This window comes from Dermacentor albipictus, chromosome 1 (genome assembly GCF_038994185.2).
Source record: "Dermacentor albipictus isolate Rhodes 1998 colony chromosome 1, USDA_Dalb.pri_finalv2, whole genome shotgun sequence".
NCBI lineage: Eukaryota > Metazoa > Arthropoda > Arachnida > Ixodida > Ixodidae > Dermacentor > Dermacentor albipictus.
This window is the reverse complement of record NC_091821.1, coordinates 227,428,310-227,449,945: the sequence shown is the minus strand read 5'-3', so window position 1 is coordinate 227,449,945 and position 21,636 is coordinate 227,428,310. Positions and strand designations below refer to the sequence as shown.

The window sequence follows — 21,636 nt, the reverse complement described above, 5'->3', positions numbered from 1 at the left end:
TGAAATAATCAGAAGTATAAGAATGGGCTGGGGTGCGTTTGGCAGGCATTCTCAGATCATGAACAGCAGGTTGCCATTATCCCTCAAGAGAATAGTATAAAACAGCTGTGTCTTACCAGTACTCACGTACGGGGCAGAAACCTGGAGGCTTACGAAAAGGGTTCTACTTAAATTGAGGACGACGCAACGAGATATGGAAAGAAGAATGATAGGTGTAACGTTAAGGAATAAGAAAAGAGCAGATTGGGTGAGGGAGCAAACGCGGGTAAATGACATCTTAGTTGAAATCAAGAAAAAGAAATGGGCATGGGCCGGACATGTAATGAGGAGGGAAGATAACCGATGGTCATTAAGGGTTACGCACTGGATTCCAAGGGAAGGAAAGTGTAGCAGGGGGTGGCAGAAAGTTAGGTGGGCGGATGAGATTAAGAAGTTTGCAGGGACAACATGGCCACAATTAGTACATGACCGGGGTAGTTGGAGAAGTATGGGAGAGGCCTTTGCCTTGCAGTTGGCGTAACCAGGCTGATGATGATGATGATGACTTTAGAACCAACGTTCACGCAATTTTGTTTAAATTTTCCCATTTTAAATATCCATTTTCTAGGAGCCTCTTCTCTTGGAAACTACCAACATCTTTCTAATATCTTCCCACCAATCCTCCGCAGTGGGTACGCGCCATTGAAGAAGGATATCCTATTCTATCCTATCCTAGACTTGTGTATTCATCGTCTTCAGTAAGGACGTGTTTCCAGGCGCATGTGCCTATACTGTCTTCGAGAACTACGCCACCGCCATCGAGGTTGACGTCAAATAGGCCTGCCCCAGCGTTCCCAGTATCTTTACGGGGAACAAAAAGGACCTTTGCAGCGACTCGCACTCGCTGCTCGAGCTCGGCAAGGCGAAGCAAGATCGGCGGCAGGAGGACAACGACCGGTTGCGACCGCTGTCGTACTCGGACATGGTCGTGATCCTGATGTACTTCAGCATCGACTCGCCCGACTCCCTCGAGAACAATACGGAGTCGGGGAAGCTGGAGGTACGTCACTTGTGCCCCATCGTGCCCACCATCCTTGCGGGGAACAAAAAGGACCTTTGCAACGATCCACCCACGTTGCTCGAGCTCGGCAAGGCGAAGCAAGATCGGCGACAGGAGGACAACGACCGGTTGCGGCCGCTGTCGTACTCGGACATGGTCGTGATCCTGATGTACTTCAGCATCGACTCGCCCGACTCCCTCGAGAACAATACGGAGTCGGGGAAGCTGGAGGTACGCCACTTGTGCCCCATCGTGCCCACCATCCTTGCAGGGAACAAAAAGGACCTTTGCAACGATCCACCCACGTTGCTCGAGCTCGGCAAGGCGAAGCAAGATCGGCAGCAGGACAACAACGACCGGTTGCGGCCGCTGTCGTACTCGGACACGGTCGTAATCCTGATGTACTTCAGCATCGACTCGCCCGGCTCCCCTCGAGAACAACCCGGAGTCGGGGAAACCGGAGGTGGGCCACTTGTGCCCCAGCGTGCCCACTGAGGCCGAAGATGCGGCACTTCGGCCGCAGCGTGGCCACTACTTTTGCGGTGAACACAAAGGACCTTCACAAGCACCCACACACGCCGCCGGATCTCGCTAGCAGAAGCACGTGGCGACTGAAGAAGTGAGAATCGTTATACCTATAAAGACTCTGCGGATGCTCATTGCTACTTGCCGGGAGCGAGATGGTCTTTTTATGCAACATGCATCGGGATTTAAAAACTTACGTTACAGTTTACATATACGCAAGGTATTTTCACCACAATGAAATAGCGCGAGTACAGGTATTTTATTATTCGACAAATGACGACCCACTCCAAAACGATTGAAATTTCCGACGAGACAACGGTTAAGTGTCGGAGCAATACTTAACCGGGTTCAAGTTTGGTTGCGAGGATATCCGGACATATCCTCTGAATCTGCGGATCGTGCACGCTGCTGATCCTGTTTAATAGTTTGCAGACAGTGAACATGAAGCCAGTGCATTGTACACAACCACAAGAAATAATTACGGCAAGACAAGTACAAAATTTCTGAAATCTCGTGGGTGCATTTTTTTTCAATATTTATGCAATGCAGGTTATTTTGACAAGCGGAACTCAACGACGCGACACTGCGTTAATTCTTCAATTGGCGCACGCGGATTACACCGTTCAAGGGCAAACAATGCTTATCATTTACAGTAGACTAACTAATATCTCCGTTTTACAATACAGCTTGCTGTCATTTCTCGTTGTTTGAACGAGAATATCATGAAAGATGTAGATCGAAGAGTGTGGTAATCTGCATTGATTGAAAGACCCTCATGTAATAGAGAAAAGGCAAAAAGGAAGAACGTATTGTGTTGTAAAGGGAAAGTACGCTGAAAAAAGTATGATTTAGTGCGTATGCACCATAGGAGCGGCACATCATCATCATAGTCATCATCACAACAACGTTATACAACAGGTGCTAGAGCCTTAGAGCCTTCATTCCATTGCAAAAGCAGGAGACAAATTTAATGGAAAGTTTGAAACTCGCGCGCTTTGTTTAGCAGGTTGAAAGAACTGGCGAAACTAGGGCCAGTGCTTGCGTCATTTTGGCAAATACCTTTTTTTGTAAGCATAATAATAAGAATGACATAATAAATTATATATTTTTCATAGTTGTTTGCTCTTCAACGGTTAATGTGAAATTGTAGTTCTTGTTTCTATGACGACGCTAGCAGAAATGGCGGCGACCATGCTAACCATGCAGCAAGCGGCGTGCAAATATCACGCGAATTACGTGTTTTAGTTTATGCTAAGGTTATCGCTCATGCGGTAAGATTCGCTACGTTAGGCAAACATTAGGTTTGAATTTAGATAATGGGTTACATGCTCATTACCACGTGTTGAGGGCGATCTGCTTGTTTCGATATTTGTGTAATTCCAGGTGCCGGGAAACCTGTAATGATCATTTGGTAACAAAATCAAGGTGCTTATGCGCTAATTTCATTATGTCGTATAGGCAGCCGTTTAATCACCTCTATTGCCAGTTATTTAATCCAGACGTCTTGAGTACTTGCTGTCGTATAAATATATGCGTTGTCCGTGTTTGTTTTGATTTCAAAACTCAAGTAACCAACTATTTTATTGGCGTGCGTCCTTTTATTTATAACCTGAGGATACCTGTATGGCATGATTATGACGATAGCAGGGTTAATTTTTATGCGCACATATATGCTGTATGTTTGGATTATGCTTGATACGTGCTGTTGATGACTTCACGAACCGGCAACATTCTCCAACTTTCAGGTGTTCCTTGGCATCTAAAATGACAGGGAAAACACTAAAATTGTGGGGAAGACACTTGACGTGGCTGAGACTTAAACATCTGCGTGGTCTCTGCACTTGTCCAACTAGAAAATTCACCGCTCGTGAAGCTCGTCAGACGTTTGTCGAATATTTCGTCAAAGGCCATGAACACCAGTTCGTCCCATCCAGCTCTGTTGTGCCCGCAGCCGCGGACAAATCTGTTCTGTTTACAAATGCGGGCATGAACCAGGCAAGCCATTTATTCATGACGGGAAGTTTACTGATATTTGTGTGTAAAAAACTGCAGCGGTTCTGTATGCCATGTCGTTTTGTCTACAACTAGGGTACACATTCGTAAAGAAGATTCAGTACATGTACAGCGTTCTCTTGTGACGTGTACACGAAACGCAACAGTGATACTGTTTGACAGTCGTGGGAAATCATATTTTACTGTAAGGCAATTTCTTTTAGGCATTCAACACCTAAAAGGCTGTATTCTGTCACTATATATTAACAATAATCAATTCAGTTCTAGCTTTCAGACACCTGTTTCTCAAATATAGTGAGCACTGTTATGTTCTAAAAAACACTTCTCGTAGCCGACCTGAAAAATAATTACAAGATTGAAGTTGTGTCGGCATGAAGCCTTAAGGGCATGTAGCAGGTTGTTTTTTTAGGCGTGTGATTCACTTCAACTCTCATGTGTGTGAAATTTCTCTGCCATGTGCAAAATGCCCTTATTTTTTAAAGCTGACATCTTGCTTACCAACCCGCCGTGGTTGCTCAGTGGCTATGGTGTTAGGCTGCTGAGCACGAAGTCGCGGGATCGAATCCCGGCCACGGCGGCCGCATTTCGATGGAGGCGAAATGCGAAAACACCCGTGTACTTAGATTTAGGTGCACGTTAAAGAACCCCACGTGGTCAAAATTTCCGGAGTCCCCCACTACGGCGTGCCTCATAATCAGAAAGTGGTTTTGGCGCGTAAAACCCCATATATTATTATTATCTTGCTTACCAGTAAGTGAGTTCATAATATATCCTGTAAGGAAACCAGAGTGTTCATAATGCTGACTTTGAGCTTGTCTTTGGCCTAATTTGGACTTTTCTTTACTTACGTCAAATATTTACCAACTTCCCCAACAATATATGCTATAACAGTACCAGGTTTGGCAGACTGAATGGTTTGTCTCATCTCACTGCTGCAAGAAATCCAGACTGATAAAACACTTGGAGCACACTTTCACTTCTGTGTAAAAGACTGGAAGGCTGAAATATACCCACTGAGCATTTTGATGAACAAGATTACCAGCTGTTCTTACTATATGGTCGTGTACAGAGTATTTGTCCTGGAAGTAACTGGGTGCATGATGTACTTGGGACATAATGACAACTTAACGAATATCAACAATATTTCAGACTAGAATCATTACATTAATTCCAAATTTTTTGCATTGTTTCTTTTTCATACTTTTTTTATTTGAAACTGTTCAATAAAACTGTATCTGGTGCCAATTATTGACTAAGTTTAGCTCCTATAACAGCTGCATGTTCTAATCAGACAGTGTGTATTGATTTTGGGCAGGAGTTCCACAATAGCAGCCTTTAGCGAGTTTTAGCATGGTGTGGCTGTTTGTTAGTTTCCCCTCCCTATCACTGGCGCCCCCAGTACATAGCAGTGTAGCAGGTTTATAACGGGAGCTAAGCCGCCACATTGAGGGTGATGTGACAGCAGAACTTTACAGCCACCCACTCTTGGGTGGCACAGGCCCTGTGGGAGCAAGGAAACCCGTTACTTAGAAGTGGCGCCTAATGACATCGGGCTCCAAAAGCTTCGCTGTTGACTCAGCCACTTGAAGCTGTGCCACAATGGCTGTGATTGGCCTTTCAGGGTTCTCACTCCTCATAGCCTCCACCTGCTTGAGAGACTACTGCCTGCATGTGGCCACTCGCAGCACTCATTCCTCTTTGTCATACACGATAACTGGGTATAAGATGTAGTCTCGCCCGAAAATAAAGGATTTTACGACATTTAGAAAGGTGGCGATCTCCACGTGTAAGAAGACTTGGATAGTGTACGGCTTTATCACTTTTGTCGGACTGGAGGATGATACCCTGGAATGAATGTGCTAGATAGGTGAGAGAGGGGTTAGTGAGGACAAAGTTAAGCACCTAAACAGAAAGAGTGAGAATGTAAATACCTGTGACAATTCAAAGCCTTGACCTTAAATACCTTGTGCACCAGGTATATGAAATGGAGCATGTACCAACTACAGAGCATTTGTTTTCATACTGGTATTAATTCTCAACTCTGTCTCACTTTCCTGTTCTGTAGTAACTAATGTCGTTTTAAACAAGCTGCTTTACTTTATTTGCTCCTCTTTGTTCAGTTCACTTGGGGGCAAAGGAATGGAGGGTAAAAGAACGGTTGGGGAAACAAAAGGAGTGGTTAAGTGGCTATCTTTTATTTCTTGGCATTTTGACAATTTTAGTGCAGATTTAATTTACATGATTTTGTTTTGCAGTTCAAGGGAGTTTTTCTTGGAATGGTGGAACCATCCAGCCCTTTATATGACTTGCAGCGAGCTGCAAACTACCAGAAGTGTATCAGGGTTGGTGGCAAGCACAATGACTTGGACGATGTTGGAAAGGACTTGTCGCACCACACCTTTTTTGAAATGCTCGGAAACTGGTCGTTTGGAGACTATTTCAAGGTCAATGAAACTTTTGTGTAACTTTTTACTTGCTTCTGCAATGAAAGTTGAGTTTCTCTAACTTGTTGTGATAGGCACAGTTCTTCAAGTGCTTAAAAATCTCAAGGGAGCATCGACCGACATGATGGTCAGCACCGTATGATAGAGTGCACCTGCGAAAGACGCGAGGGTACACATATGCGTCCACCCAGTCTCCTCTTATTCATGCATCATTTGCTAGGCTATTCTATACAGCTCGACATAGCCCCTGCTGCTTATCTGCTTTCAATGCAAGCAGGAATGCACACACATTTTTGCGCAAGTGGCATGTAACTCCCACCTGCTATGTTTAATTGTCATCTCCTGGGATTCTTGTGCTCACATAATGGTTACCATAAGAAATTGCAAGCGATAGATACAATAAGAGATTGCAAGCAATAGATAAACTTATAAACAGCAAACGACTATGGTGCCCTGAATTCATTAGTTGAGCAGACAAGAGGACACTCTGCATGCATGCTAATTTCGCAGTCCCACTTCGTGACATGGCACCATAGGTCAGCAGAATAAGCGGATGCTCACTCGTACTCACCAATAATTTTGTAGGCTATGTACTTCCTCATGCTCATGTGCATTCATGTTAATTGGCACTCACATTTCTCCTCATGCTCACCAACTCGTGTTCATACTCCCTTCCATTCACACATTGGCTCCCACTCATGCTCATGCTCATGTCAACTCCCACCACATCCACTCACACTTGCCAATAGTCACTCATGTTGATGCATCCATTCAAACTCATGGTCACTGGCTTTTGTTCCTGCTCGCATTAACCGGCGCTCACTCCTGTACATACTCACGTCCACTCGCACCCTTTGTCACAGGCGTGAGATATCACACCTGTGAAATGACCATGGACCAAGTAGCAGTCACTGTATGCGTTAGTGAGTATGCTGACGTAGGCATGGCACTGAGTGTCATGCTGGTTGGCACTCCTGAGATATGATTAAGGATATTCATGAAGCACCTGTGTATGTCCTTTTTCATGTGTGCATCAATGTGTTTAATTCAAGTGTGCTCCTTAACCAATATCATAGCTCACCAACTAGCCCATCAATATCTATTAAGATGGTTAAAAATTTGAACAGGCTCCATACAGGCCCACCTCTTGGAAAAACATGGGGATCTACAGAAACTTGTCAATATTTTTGTAAGACACTGTTTGTATCTCTCGTGACAGCTATGCAGCTGCTATGCTATACTTCTTTGCCTTGGCCTGCTGTGACAATTTATTGCGGGTGGAGGAAACCAGAAAGAGGCCTGCAAATTGGTTGTAGTTGAAATTGATTGCATAGACTATTCTTGATTTTGCTTTACTATGATCCTCATTGTTGAAGTGGTACTTCTGAATTCTCTGTAGTGCTAACAAACACTTAGAGTTGTGTAGGTATATTTTGGGGACATATGTATGTAGCATTTTAAGTAATCTAAGTGTAACGAGCTTCAGTTTCATGAATGCAAAAATGACTTCGGAGCACTGAGAGAATGTTTGTACATAAACATGCGCTATCCTTGTGTCCATGAACTTGGTTCTAGATCATAAAGAAAGCATCATGTTTTCAGCCAGGTGTTGGAAGTTATTTAGCTTTGTAAGCTTCTATTTAACATCAGTGAGCAACAAGTGTACATTAGTTGTGTCTTCTAAGCATTGAGCAGTTCTCTTGAGGAGTTCTAATACAACCAAGCAGGGCATTGGGTATGTACTGTGTTTTTTATAAGGTACATTATGTGACACTGATTGGTCACATTTGTACTCGACTCAAAGTTCATACCCATTGCAACTGATTGCAACAAAAATGTTTACAGCTGTACTATTTTTTCACGAGCATATTGTTTTCACTCAATTAAAAAGACCTGTATTTTTGCTGCCACACAGTAGGAATACCCTATGTCACCCATGACACAGTGATGCCATGTATATGCAACTAAAATTGTTGAATCAGGTTGTTCCACCAATGTAGCAGAAAACATTTGAAAGGTTTGGGCACAAGGCTTGTGCTTTTGGTGGCATTCGGAAATAATTTCTTCAATCTTCTTAGCACTTCTATCTTGCATTTTTCAGAATGCATTGAAAAAAAGGTTGTATCGGACCTCAAATGAATGGGCTTGGCATGTTGTTTTTTGTGGGCTACTGCTTTCCCTACAACTTGACATTGTACCTGTATCACTACTTGCAGGTCTGTAGGCACTAAGCATTAGAGATGGTCAATCATTAAATTCTGAAAAATAGGTACTTTATTTATGCTCTTAGTATTTCAGCTACCATCTTGTTTCATCTTTTCATAAGAACTACTACTACTACTACTACTTGCTGTTTGTCAATTATGTGACACATCTGTTATAACCTTTAATTGCGAGTGGTCGTGACTGAGTATGTTTTAAAAAATTTAGTTCTGGAATGCCCACTCCTTTTTTTTTTTTTTACAGAAGGAAGCATGTGCAATGGCCTGGGAACTGCTCACAAAAGTTTATCAGCTGCCGAAGGAAAGGCTTTATGTAACTTACTTTGCTGGAGATGATACCTTAGGTTTGCAGCCAGATGAAGAGTGTCGACATGTGTGGCTGGACCTTGGGTAAGCTACCTGGGCATTGGCCACTAGCCCTTGATTTGTGTGTACCAGGATAACAGCTACATAAAACTGCTGCTACATTATAGCCTATACAGTGGGGACACTGAAAGCGTTGTGTGTGCTGCTAAGTGCTGAAAATCAGCTACATGTTACCTTTTATTGACAGTACTGACATTGTGCATTTGAGAAACCAAAGCAGTGAAACTGATGCTTAATAGTTGTTGCGATGAATGCAGAAACACATAGTGCTCTGAATTTCTGCACTCACAAATATTGTGTTATTTTCAAAACATTAAAAATTTTCAACAGCTTGCTTTCTCAAATGCACATCAACTGTGCTCTCAGCATTTTAGCCTGCCTTGCAATGCTTATAGTTCATGTTAAGTGGAAGTTTGTGGTCTGAAAAAATTTTTTGCACATAAGTGCACCAATTTTGTATAAGGAAACTGTGTCTCATTGAATGTGCTAATGTCTGAAAGCTGTGGCAAGCAGTCACTCAAGTTATTTTGGAAAGTTTAGGCATTGTCCTTGAAATGTGTTCTGCGTGGCTGCTACTATGTTCAGACATACCAATGAATTCAATGTGGCATGGATGTTTATTGGTTCCAGCAAGTCAGAAATGGCATTACTTGAGATGTAACTTTTGAGATGTGTTAATAGTGACGTGTGGTTCGTAATTTTGTTTCTAGGAAGTGCCAGCAATGTTTAATTAGCAATTAAGTTCTGCGGAAGTGCACAGGGTGGAAGAACATTCTTGAAAGGTAGAGTTGTATGCACGGAAAGTGCACGAAGTTACAAAGAAAACCCATAAGGGTTCCTTAGAAAGAAAGCTTTGCATTAGAAAACACTTTTTCCTGGCCCTTGAAACGAACCTCGTATCACTACCTTTCTGGGGCAGTTGCTTTACAAACTGGGCTAACCAGGAGACTAGCACATGATAGTGTGAGAGCAAATTAATCAATAAAAAGTATAAGCAAATAAGTTCTGTGTAAATATGCAAGGTGGAAAAACTTCCAAAGTTGAGAAAAAATGCTCTTCAACTGTGGAGCTTGCATTTTAGGAACCTGTATGGGTTTCCTTTGTAGCTTCGGAGCTGCTTTCAGATGGATGAAAGTGCTCCTTTTCATGGCAGAAATTTTGTATGACTCCCATGAAAATTTGTGTTTGGGTGCATTTTGTGTTTCTCAGTCAAGTTATCTCTCAATGCCCATCAGACATCCAAAATTGGTTTGACTAATCTGAGAGTTAAAATTAGGAATTTTAAGAGCATGGCAACATTTTTGGACTTTTGTACAAGGTCAAGTTAAAAGAAGGGCATCATTTACTTCTCTTGTAGTGAAGGAAGTTGACTGTTGACTCAGCCAAGGATTTATTGGCAGTAAAGGTGGGCATGCTGTCAGGGTCCTCAGTCCAGAGTATTGTTCACAAGAGTTATCGTGCCACCAGTGAAGATGAAAAAATACCTTTGGTCTTTGTATGAAGTGGCTGTGATCATCCACTGGGCAGTGAGTTTTGAGATGAAGGATGTGGAGGTGGGGTGACGGTTGAGTCTGACTAGTTACTGCATAATTTTACTGGGTCAGTTTCAAGGATAAATAGAAATAAAAATGTCAAGTGGCAGTTTTCTTGATCCTGTGCTTGTGTCAGCATCATTTCTTTTTCCAATTTTCAGTGTGCCAGAGGCGCATATCCTTCCCTTTGGAATGAAGGAAAACTTTTGGGAGATGGGCAATGTCGGACCATGTGGCCCCTGTACTGAAATTCACATTGACCTTGCTGAGCACAGCTTTGCTTCATCACCTCCTGTGCATCGAGTCAATGCTGGGCACAATGACATGGTGGAACTTTGGAACCTTGTGTTTATGGAATTCAACAGGTGAGCATTTTGCACAATGCTGTGATTTTTTTAAATGTGTAGTTGCATTATTTTCTAGAGTCATATAATGAGCCTTCTCCTGCAGTGGGAATCGCTCACTTACTGTTTTTTTTTTTGTGTGTGGAAAAGTTGACATCCTGTCTTTAGAAAGTAAAAATAAAATTTTTTCTTTCCTTAAGGGACGCTGATGGTCAGTTGCACTCACTACCAAAGAAACATGTGGACACAGGAATGGGACTTGAACGCCTTACGGCAGTTCTTCAGAATGCGAAATCAAACTATGACACGGACTTGTTTTCACCTCTCATTACGGCATTGCAAAAGGTAGTGGTTTAGTATTTATTTTCATAACATGGATGCCCAAATTTATAGAATTCTCGTTTCATTTTGCTATGGCTGAGTGCATGCGAAATGTTCCAAAAGAACTTGTTAGGCTAGTTTATAACGCATCTTAGATAATTAAAAGAGTGTGAATAGTGTGTAGTGGACGTATCTAGTGTGTCTGCGTGTTTGGGTGTTCGCAGTTTTGGCGAGTGTGCATATTTGTGCTCTTTTAACTATCTAAGATGCTAAATGTGTTTGGTTTAACTTCTTCTACAACTTAAGAGCTGCAATAATCTCTTAAAGTAAGTTTGTTTGGAGTACCTATGTGATTATATGGAGCAGACAAATCTCATTGCTTGTTTTGCATTGAAGGAATGATGAAGATACGAGTTTGTGTTCCTTATTTCTAGAAATATTGAGCTTCTGTGAATGTAAGGAATGGGATAAAATGAAAGTCTCAGGTGTTCTTTTATATATATATATATTGATAGTATGCATCAGAGTCCTTCCATGTTTTTCTGGTCACGAAACTCCGCCGTCACTCTATGGGAGAGGTTTATATACTGCCCAAAGGTGCCGCGACGCGGCGCCACTGTGCCACAGAGGGCATCGTTCGCGTACCGAAATGCGTGCGCACTGCGAGGCGAGCTGACTGATCGGGTGCGTTCTGAGCCTGTGCTGTGCTATTGTTCGAGTGTTGGGCTGTTTGGTTGAAGTGGTGGGGTGGGACAACGATGCCGAACACGTGTTGCATGCCTGGGTGCTGTTCCGGCGACAAGGGCACGACTGAAAACGTGTCGTTGTTCTGTTTACCAAATAACAAGGATCAGCGCGAGAAATGGAAGCGGGCCATACCACGGCAGGGAAGTGGCGGTTTTAATTTCGAATCGAAGTATACACGTGTGTGCGCGAAACACTTTGACGCCTCGGACATCGTCACAGCAAAGGGGCGAGCTTCATGTCCAGCAGGGGGTGGTAGGAAACCAACCAGTTGAAACGGTGCCAGTTAAAGGGACGCAGTAGGTATCACGATTATCGTGTAAAGGTGACCACTTACAAAAAATTGCGATGCTGATGATGAAGGAGAATAAGGGTGTTGTGAGATCTGATCAGGGCATTGATGACAAAACACATTTGCTTTATGCTTTGTTGCAACCTCAATTTGTGTTATACCAGGATAGAGTAGTTCACAGCAATAGCGCCCTTACCCCGACCATCTATGAAAGGTAAAGCATTAGAATTCCTTTAAATGCAAGTGTTAAAACTGAATAATATGCATTGTTTTATTTTCCATTGTCCTTTAGTCTTGGCTATTGGTGGGCTACAATTCTTCAATTGCATGTACTTTTAAGTCTATAAGCTGCTATGAGTAAGAAGGTTATTAGCACACTGTTAGCTACATTTGTATTGTGATTTGCTGAGCAAGTTTTGTTTGCATGTTTAAGTAACAGCTGAAGAAGTAGAAAGGTGGTATCTCTAACAAGCCATTTAAAAAAAAATTGCTGTATTTGTGATGTGGCTACTTGTGTTCGTTGAGCAGCGTGAATAAGTGCTGGGCTTACTGACGCTTCTAAACGACTGCTTGCTAAGGCAATTGCCTAATTACAGCTAGTTTCAACTGTGCAGGTTCTAACACTTCAGGTTCGCCTTAATTCGTTGTTAAAAGCCGCACCGAAGACATTTAGTAGCGAAGTTCGTCTTGCATTAATTCTACCTAAATCTTATTCAGAAATGGCATCGCTTCGCAAGAAATCTTAAGCGCATGGAGCAGCTCAGTTCCCTTTTCTTTGTCATTAAGTATTCTACGGTAGCAGCCCTTTGCAATAGCAATTTCATTCTTTTGATCTCGTTATAAGATTCTGCCCACAGAGTCCTTCTCTGCCACAGTTTAACAGAAACTGAACAGCTGTGCTCGGCGAACAATCTGGCGCCATGCGCAACGGAGAATTGGCGCTTACTCATCTGGTGATAAGTGGGACCACTGGCGTTTTGTTGCGAATGCGCGGTGTTTAATTTAAGGCAAATATTAAAAAGCGGAGCCCACCGAAGCGTTGAGGCGAACGGTGATGACGAAGCAATCCGGACCGAGACCGCCCGGCCGTGTACAGCGGACGCATTTCGACGGGGGCGAAATGCAAAACACCCGTTTATTTACATTTAGGTGCATTTTAAAGGATCCCAGGTGATCAAAACTAATCCCGAGTCCCCCACTACGGCGTGCCTCATAATCGTATCGCGGTTCTGGCTTTTAAAATTCCAGATCTTTATTTTTTTCGGTCTGAGACCGCCGCAAGCTCCATGTTATGAGCGGCTTTTTTTTTTTTTTTCGTCCCGTGCGCTCATATCATCGCAGAAGACACGCTCAGGGAGTAATTTAATTATATTCAATGTTAAAAATAGTTACGTGAGAGTAAAGCGATCGTTGAGGAAGTTGAGAAAGCTAGAATACCGAGGCTGCCCCACACACAACCACAGCGGTAGCGGCGTTCGCATGCACTCTCATGCACGGTTGCGCCTCTAGCGGCGGGCGCTGGCGCTATATGAAACTGAGGCGGCAGTTTCGTGACCAGAAAAAAACATGGAAGGACTCTGTATGCGTTTAAGGCTAGATGCGCTCGGCATTTTATATGAATGTATAGAAAGAGACAAAGGCTGAGCGGGGCAAGTGCGAGCACCAACAACAACAACCGTCTTCTTCCCCTTCGTTTCCTGCTGGCGCTCTTATTTCGCACTACAATATATATATATATATATATATATATATATATATATATATATATATATATATATATATATATATATGTGTGTGTGTATTTGTTTTGGGGGGAAACCGGAACCTTGTGTGTCATTGAGAATGTGATAGTGAGAAAAATAAAAGTTAGAATGTTATGTTGCTCTTGGTGACAATTGCTGCCACTTTTATTCACTATCACTCACTTCTTGGCATTCTTTCTGCGTTGCTATTATTAAAACAGCTTTCAATTTTGACCATTCACTGATAATTATATTTTTTGCTTTGAAGAACCATGAAGCATTCTTAATGTAAACCTATTTGTGCAATGTCAGATGGACTGGTACCTGTGGTGCCCAAAGATAGAGTAATAGCATCATGGTGGAGTGCATACTAATGTACAAACAAGCAAACATCAATACGTCAATTCTCGTTGCATGTCCTTTGTGTTGGACATGATTCACAATATGGACAATGTGATTTCAGAGTCTGTTCAAGATAGGCTAGCAAGTGTGAGTTTATTTCGTAGCAACGGAATGTCAGACGCATAAATAATTAAATATCAATGCAAAGTGCTACAAGAACACTTTGCAGGTGTTGGATATAGTCTTTTGAAGTCTTCAAGTATAAACACCGCAGCATAGTTCTGTACAATTTTGCCTCTATCACAAAAAGCTGGATGCTTGCATGCATGTGATGATTAGAAAGAATCGGTTTTATTGTGATGATTAGAAATATCACAAGATGTTAAAAAATATTGTGCAAAATGTAGTAAAGCAGAAAAGTTGGTGAGGTTTTTCATCATTCATCCATACGTGTAACCATGCGGTTCTCACATCTTTGAATGCAAAAGGAAGTTGTAGAGACAACAATTCCAGTGTAACACCAATGTTATGGCTGCACTGACCAAATTGTTTAGGCATCAACTGGAGGACATCTAACAGGCTGTATGCAGCATTTTCTGTAGCAATTAACTCGCATGCACATATCTGAATCTGATGTGTGGCATCTTAGTCTTGCTACATTATACATCGATTTCTTCACTGTTGTCCCACCTGCTGTGACACTGTCCCAGTTCTTAGGTTTCGCATGATGTTGCCTCATGTTAAGAAACCTAATGACATGCATGGCAACATACCATGCTGCTGGCCTAAGAACAAAAGTCTTATGAGCTCAGTTTAAAAGAATATAATCAACTTTTCAGAGCTCTTCTGTAATGCAGTGCCTATCTTAGTGGGGTTAGTGGCCTACGATCAAAATTGAGCCTGTAAACTTTCACAGTTTCTCCCGAAATTTCTCAATGTTTTTTTTTTGCAGAAAGCTAGAGTGAAGCCTTACAGTGGTCTGGTAGGCAGTGGCTGTTTCGTGGACACTGCCTATCGCACTGCTGTGGACCATGCCCGTATGTTCACAATGGCCATTTCTGATGGTGTACTTCCAGAACATGCAGATGCTGGGTGAGCTCAGTAGCTCAAGTCTTGCTCATTTTAAGAGGCCTGCGAACAAGCGTCAAGCTGGCTTTACAAATTTATTGCTTGTGCTGTAGTTTGCCTTGTTGTTCTGCGTTTTGATTAAAGCAATTCGCGTATAAAATTTTAGAGTGCAGCTTTTAGGTGCCCGTTCTTACGGAGAGCGTTGGTGTTCCCGGCGTAACCGAGTGAATGAGCACAGTGAAACATGAGAGCGAAGGCGACGTGTAGTGGGGGACGAAGAAAGCAGTGAGAGAATAAGCGCAAGGAGGAAAGCAGAGAGGAGGGTGCATCGGAACCATGAGGCAGAAAGTGGAGGAGGGTATGGCAAAAGCGTGGTAAGAAAAGCGAAGTGCCGTGCATGAGGTGCTTTGCAGCGGTCACTACGAGATGGCACCAGAGTAGCGTGCATTGTCTAGGTCTGTCCGTCGCAACTTCTATGAATTGTGCCCACGCATCACCCATGCGCTGGCCCCTAATCACTGGCTCCCATGATCTCCAGTCTATCGAGGTAGTTGCGCCACACCTCGCTCCGTTTGCAGTGTGCTGCACGAGACTGATTGTATGTGCCAGCCAATATATCGCGAAATGAAAACATGTGTATAACTGCACTCAAAGTTGCATTAGGGAGTATCGTAATCGTCAGTGAAATTTTCAAGTAAATTGTATCAGAACATTTATACACAGGGCCTTAGTCTTGAGAGTGCAGTTATGCTAGAGTGTCACGTTTATTTGTGCCACTGCACGAAAATGAAAGGATGTGAGCGGCAAAACATCTGGGCATGGATTATGCTGCACTTAGCTTAGTATCTTTGTATGCAGTTGTGTGTGAGTTTTATATTGCAGGTCAAGTTTAACAGCCGGCTTAATGTATTTGCTTTGTGTAATTTCATATGCAAAAACCAGGCTTGCCTGTGTAGTGCTCTGAATACAAGCGAGAGAAAGTGAAAAGGCAAGGAAGGAGGTTGACCACCAGCAAACAATACGGTTTGCTAACCTGTAATGGGGGAAGGGGATTTAAAGAAAAAGGAAGTGGAGGAAAGGAAATTTGATTTATGAATGACGTACAGCATACATTGTTGTAACAGCCTATCCTGCAAGTATGTGGACTGCTACTCACTATTTGCACCTATTCCACTCTTTGTAATCATGCTTCTGTGAAGAAAATATGCAGTTACAGCTGATACATCTTTACTTGCTTGCATTTCATGAAAACCTGCCTTAATACATTTTCTCACTTTACTCCCAGGAACAAGTTACGGAGAATTATACGCAAGGCTTCTCATGCAGTAATCTGGCATTTGAAATGTGATCGAGGAACTCTGGCCCTCTTGGCAGAAGATGTTCAGCATCTTCTGGGTGATGTTTACCCTGGAATTAATATAGAGCTGGTAAGTACATTATAAAAGTATTATTGTTTTACTTAATGTCTTTGTATCATGTATGTTCTTGCACTTAATATAAGTGCCTGGTACAAAAGTACAGCTGCCAAGGATATATGTAAAGATTTTTCTTGTTATTAGAGGCCACCATTGCAAGTGGTGACTCTTGATTGGAACTGCTGATGTGGCTGTTGTTACCCATTATATAGACATGGCGAAACTAAGAAAAATGCGAAAAATGGGGGCCGAAAGAAAAACACCAATGGCGCTTACTATCAACAGTGTTTATTGGTGATGCAAAGGTCACACATATGGAGATGTGCACTGAATTGGATGGATGGATGCGAAACTTTAATATGTGCACTGAAAGAATAAAGAAAAAAAGAACCAGCATTTTCTGTGTCTTTCTGTGTCTCTGTCTTCTGTGCTGTGCTTCATCATCATCATCATTATGTCCACTGCAGGACAATTCCTCTCCCAGTGATCTACAATAGCCCATGTCTTGCGCTAGCTGATTCCAACTGCCACCTGCAAATTTGCTAATTACATCACCCCATCTAATTTTCTGCCATCCTCGACTGCGCTTATTTTCCCTTGCTACCCATTCTGTAACTCTAATGGTCCACCGGTTATCTGCCCTATGCATTACATGGCCTGCCCAGCTCCAGTTTTTTCTCTTATTGTCAACTAGAATATAGGCTTTCCCCATTTGCTCTGTGGTCCACACCGCTCTCTTCCTATCTCTTAACATTACGCCTAATATTTTTCGTTCCATTGCTCTTTGCGCGGTCCTTATTTAACTTGTTCTTGAGCTTCTTTGTTAACCTCTAAGTTTCTGCTCGATATGTTAGCACCGATAGAATGCAGTGATTGTACACTTTTCTTTTCAAAGACAGTGGTAAGCTTCCAGTCATGATTTTATAATGCCTGCCTAGATAAACTTACTCTAGATAATCTTACTCCTGCACAGACTCTAGGGGCTCTAGGGGCTGACTGTAGGTGATAGGATTTAGGTGATCACGAATTCTTGTTCCCTTGCTAGGTTCTTGAACATTACTTTTGTCTTCTGCATATTAATCTTTAACCCTACTCTTACATTTTCTCAGTTAAGGTCCTCAATCATTTGTTGAGATTCAAGTCCTCAATCGTGCTCTGCTTAGTTTTATCATAAATTACCAACTAACCCAGGCGTCCACCCTTGCTATTTCGGCATACATAGTATCTTTTTATTGGCAGTTTTCAATTTTTACCTAGCAGTGTTTTGAATTGCTATCACACTGTGCTATTGAGTGAAGTGTTTCAGTCTCTGTATGTCATATGGCATGATTTGCACACCATATGTTGTTGCAGGTGAAAAATATTGTGAATGCCGAAGAAGACAAATACCTTCATCAGATCAGTAAGGCGGAGGCTGCACTGAATGGTGTGAAGTCGGCTGATGTTATGCCTGGTATGTTGGCTATTTGTGGCAAACATTGTATAGTAGCTTTATCACGTGGGCACTACTGTAAGGTGTGTCCAACCATGAGATGCTTGTGTTGCACAAAGATTTCTTCCTGTTCGCATTTCTTCTTTGTTTAGGACATATTGCCTGGGAACTCTATGTTCAGCATGGCCTCCAGAAGGAGCTGATTACTGATCTGGCTCTAGTAAGAGGCCTGTCTGTTGACTGGGAAGAGTTTGCGCGGCTCTTCAAGGAATTTCAGGTCTGCACAAATTTAGTGTTTTATTTATTTATTTTTATTTCACTCATAACGTGGCTTTCTTGTTTTTGTTTTCCTCTCTTTGAGACTGCTTTTGTGCTTTTGTATTCAACACCCTTGGTTTCACCATAATAGAGCTGCAAGAATTGGTTGAATTCTCAAGTCGATCAAATTAAAAAAAAAAGGCTTAATTCTGTTGTTTGTTGTGAAAGGAAATGCTTGAAAGAGTGCAGCATGCAGTGCACCAGTGTGTTTCAATGCCTCTTTGGCACTGGTCTCATGTGAAAGCACAATTGTAGCATCTGTAGCATTGAGTGCTATTTATGTTGTCTTGAGACAAACTAATGTGTAAGCTTGTGACTTAATATTGCCACCCATTGTGCTGCCTCATTGTGCGACATGCCAATGTGGGTTTCCACTTCAGTGTTTACATTGATGAGTTCTTCTAATGTGTATATTAAAGGTAAATGTTTTGTTGGGGGGTAGCACCTTTCCAACAGTATCAGTGTCTCCTGCTGCCATCCATTCTCTCATTTCCCCTTTCTGTTCTCTCGTTTCTCTTTCTCAGAATGCAAATTCTTAATGTTTGTGTATTCCTTTGTCCTGTGAAATTATTTTTCTTTAATGTGATGTGTTCCTTGGGCAGACAGGTAGAGTTTTGATGTGTTCCTTGCGGGCAGGAATGACTCCTTTTTTCCTTTTCTATGTTTGCCTGGAAGAATTAAGTGGAAGGTAGGATTGTATTGGACATTAATTTTTTGGTCACTTTTGTAATGTCTATAAACACTGTATGCTAGATTTAGATGCATGTTAAAGAACCTCAGGTGGTCAAAATCTTGAGTCTCCCACTACTGTGTGCCTTATAATCATATTCAGGGAAAACATGGGGTAGATGGGAGATGGAACTTCAAGACAATGAGCAAAACAAGAACAAGGTAAAAGCGGGAGCCATCGTTTTGACAAGTGGGCTTGTTTCTTTCAAGGCGACATGTGCTTTCCTTGGCACTGTATATATATATAGGAAGGCTTCTTCTAAAAGGGTGAGGGGGTAATGCAGGTGGGCGAGGCAATGACCAAGGGTGTGTTAGCGGCGAGGGTGTAGAATTGAAAAGAAAGGGGTGCTAGAAAGGGAATATGTGGTAGCGCCGTGTGTCAGCCGACCGTGTGTTTTTTCGTGGCAGGGGCCTGGACGATGGGGGGGATTATCTGCTTCTCTGGAAATCAGTGAGCTATTGTGTCTCAGAAAGAGAGAATAAAAGAAGCGTCAGGAAAAGGTGCTCATGGGAAAAAAATAATAATAATTTAAAAAGGGAGGAAAGCAAAAAAAAAGAGAGAGAGAGAAAAATAAGAAATCAAAAGAAGAAAATGCTAAGCAACCCAATAAAAAATAACTAAGTGCTATTGCCCATAGCTTGAAATTTAGCATAGCAAATAGATTCTAAATATCTTTGAAACATTTATGTCTATTGGTTGCTGAACTTAAGGATGAGGTATGATTCTTTGTATTTTTTGTCTCGCACAGAATGGAAATTTGACTGTAGGCTGTAGAGTTTAAGTGCATCAAAGTTATGACCTGGTGGGTTGAGATGTTTGGCAGCGGCTTTAAGAAGCTTTCTAGCTGTGTCCGCGCGATGTTCATTTAACCTGATGTTCATTGATTTGTCCCGTTTCACTAATATATTGTTTCTTACAGATGGAACATTCAAGCATATAAATTATATCAGAGCTAGTGCAAGTAAAGCTAGTTTTCACTTCGTGTGTATAACTATTTGTGGTGATTTTAATTTTAATGTCGCTTTGAAGGTGCCTGCAGGTTTTGCACCTGGGGTGACAACACGATTTTTTGTTACGGGGGATAGATGTCTGACTTTTACATGCATGCCTTTAAAGCTTGTGTTGTGGCGATAGGCCACCCTTGATACCATCGGGAACGCTTTTCTCAGATGCTCATTACTTGATGATGTGCGATATTTTCGTTGGATGTTGTTTAAGTTTGCGAGGGCATCAGAATATTTTCTTATAGAGGCTGGTGGTCTCTCAGATTCTCATGGAGGCTGTTTCTTAGCTAATTCCGACTGCCTCTCCAATCTTGACGCGACGTCATAAGCTGTGTTGAAAGGAACTTGTGGATAGTTTCTTTCTGCTAGCGTTACTTTAAGTTCATTTTAACCCTTTACTGCACCTTGTTGCATTTACGCAACATTCCGATGAACAGCGTTAAAAACAGAAGCAAAGTCCGTTTGGAGCTGCCTGTACACATTGTTGCATTTCCGCAACATTCGTCTAAAGAAACGGTGCCTTGTCCTGCCATCTGTGCTCATCCTTTGCATCTTCTAGCAAAACAAACGGGGCGAAGGCTGCACGCGCCCGCGAGCAGTGATACAGGTAAGTTTTGCTAATGGTAAATGTATTTCTCCATAAGACAAAGCGCAAAAAAATATTCTTGCGCAAAGCTCCACATCCTCCTGACTCTGTAGATTCAAAAAAACTTTGTTTTCTTGGAATAGTTTGTCCCTGGCGACCAAACATTGCTATGTTGCGCAAATGCAACAACGTGTGCATGGTTTACTTTCTTCGGAAAAGTGAAATGGATCCCACATTTTTATGGCCGAGCAATTCCTCCTGACAGTGAAGGCAGCGACCCTTCCAGGAGTGACGATAACCATGAGTGTAAGTTCATCTCGATTCAATATGTGCGCAAGATGTTTTCTGGTCGAATTTCCTTTCTTTTTTTCAAAAGGATGCGGTGCATCCGCACGCAGCCGTGTCCCGTCGTCAAGGGCCAAACCTTACATCTGTGCTTCTATGTTCTAAATTTTGACAATAACCCGAAAACACTGCGTTGTTTCCTGGTTGCACGGGGATCTGCATGACATACTACAAGAAGTGTGGGAACCACCTGTGATGCACAAACAAAAACAATTGCTTCTTTTTGTTCCACACTAAAACATAGGTGCACCAATGATCGACATGTGCAAATAAACATCTGAGTATGAATCGCACAAAGCCCTACCTTTCATTTTCAACTTCTTGTTTATTTGCACGTTGTTGCAAATATGCAACATACCATTTTTCTGCAAATTCAAACCACAGAAATTCGCTAATGTTAGTTTCCAAGGGATTGCAGCTACTTTTATGTTTCCCTACAACTCCATGAATAATATTTTGAGGAAACAAAAAATTGTGCACTAAAGGGTTAAGGTCAAAAGACAAGTCCACTTGTCGAAACGTTTGCTCCTGCTTTTGCATTGTTCTTGATTTGCTCATCGTCATATTCGGATTGGGATTTTAGCATGTAAAAGCAGTGCCTAGCTGACATGCATGGACGCACAACAGCCGAGGTCAAATTTTTTAAATGTGTGCTGTTGTTTTTTTCTAGATAAAAGCACCACAAGGCTCGAGCTATATAAATTTACTGTCATTGACTGGAAGCAATCAAATTAAGGGGAGAAATTAACATAAGTTCACTGTTTTGTAATGATTACTGAGTTATTGGATGGCTGTACTTTCTTTTCACTGGG

At 42.2% G+C, this 21,636-nt stretch overlaps 2 protein-coding genes across 5 annotated transcripts in view; both read left to right on the top strand.

Annotated features, from left to right (window-relative positions):
• Positions 1-961: 961 nt before the first annotated feature.
• Positions 962-1,534, top strand: LOC139047173 (uncharacterized). The gene has a single exon (XM_070521108.1). It carries the CDS (start codon positions 962-964, stop codon positions 1,532-1,534), a length of 573 nt encoding a protein of 190 aa, XP_070377209.1.
• Positions 1,405-21,636, top strand: part of LOC139054247 (alanine--tRNA ligase, cytoplasmic-like) — a 40,274-nt gene continuing 20,042 nt past the window's right edge. Inside the window, exons 1-10 of one of the 4 annotated variants that reach the window (XM_070530960.1) lie at positions 1,405-1,658; positions 3,310-3,559; positions 5,833-6,021; positions 8,488-8,633; positions 10,303-10,506; positions 10,686-10,830; positions 14,879-15,018; positions 16,280-16,421; positions 17,763-17,862; positions 17,994-18,118. In XM_070530960.1, coding sequence (XP_070387061.1) covers positions 1,543-1,658; positions 3,310-3,559; positions 5,833-6,021; positions 8,488-8,633; positions 10,303-10,506; positions 10,686-10,830; positions 14,879-15,018; positions 16,280-16,421; positions 17,763-17,862; positions 17,994-18,118 — 1,557 coding nt within the window. In that variant the 5' untranslated portion in view covers positions 1,405-1,542. Of the gene's footprint in view, positions 1,659-2,738; positions 2,836-2,860; positions 2,990-3,219; positions 3,240-3,309; positions 3,560-5,832; positions 6,022-8,487; positions 8,634-10,302; positions 10,507-10,685; positions 10,831-14,878; positions 15,019-16,279; positions 16,422-17,762; positions 17,863-17,993; positions 18,119-21,636 lie in introns of those variants that run through there. The other 3 variants (XM_070530962.1, XM_070530963.1, XM_070530961.1) reach the window with 3 other exon arrangements.

Coding starts and splice junctions, on each gene's coding strand:
- LOC139047173 (XM_070521108.1), top strand. CDS start 962: ATGGTCGTGATCCTGATGTACTTCAGCATCGACTCGCCCGACTCCCTC.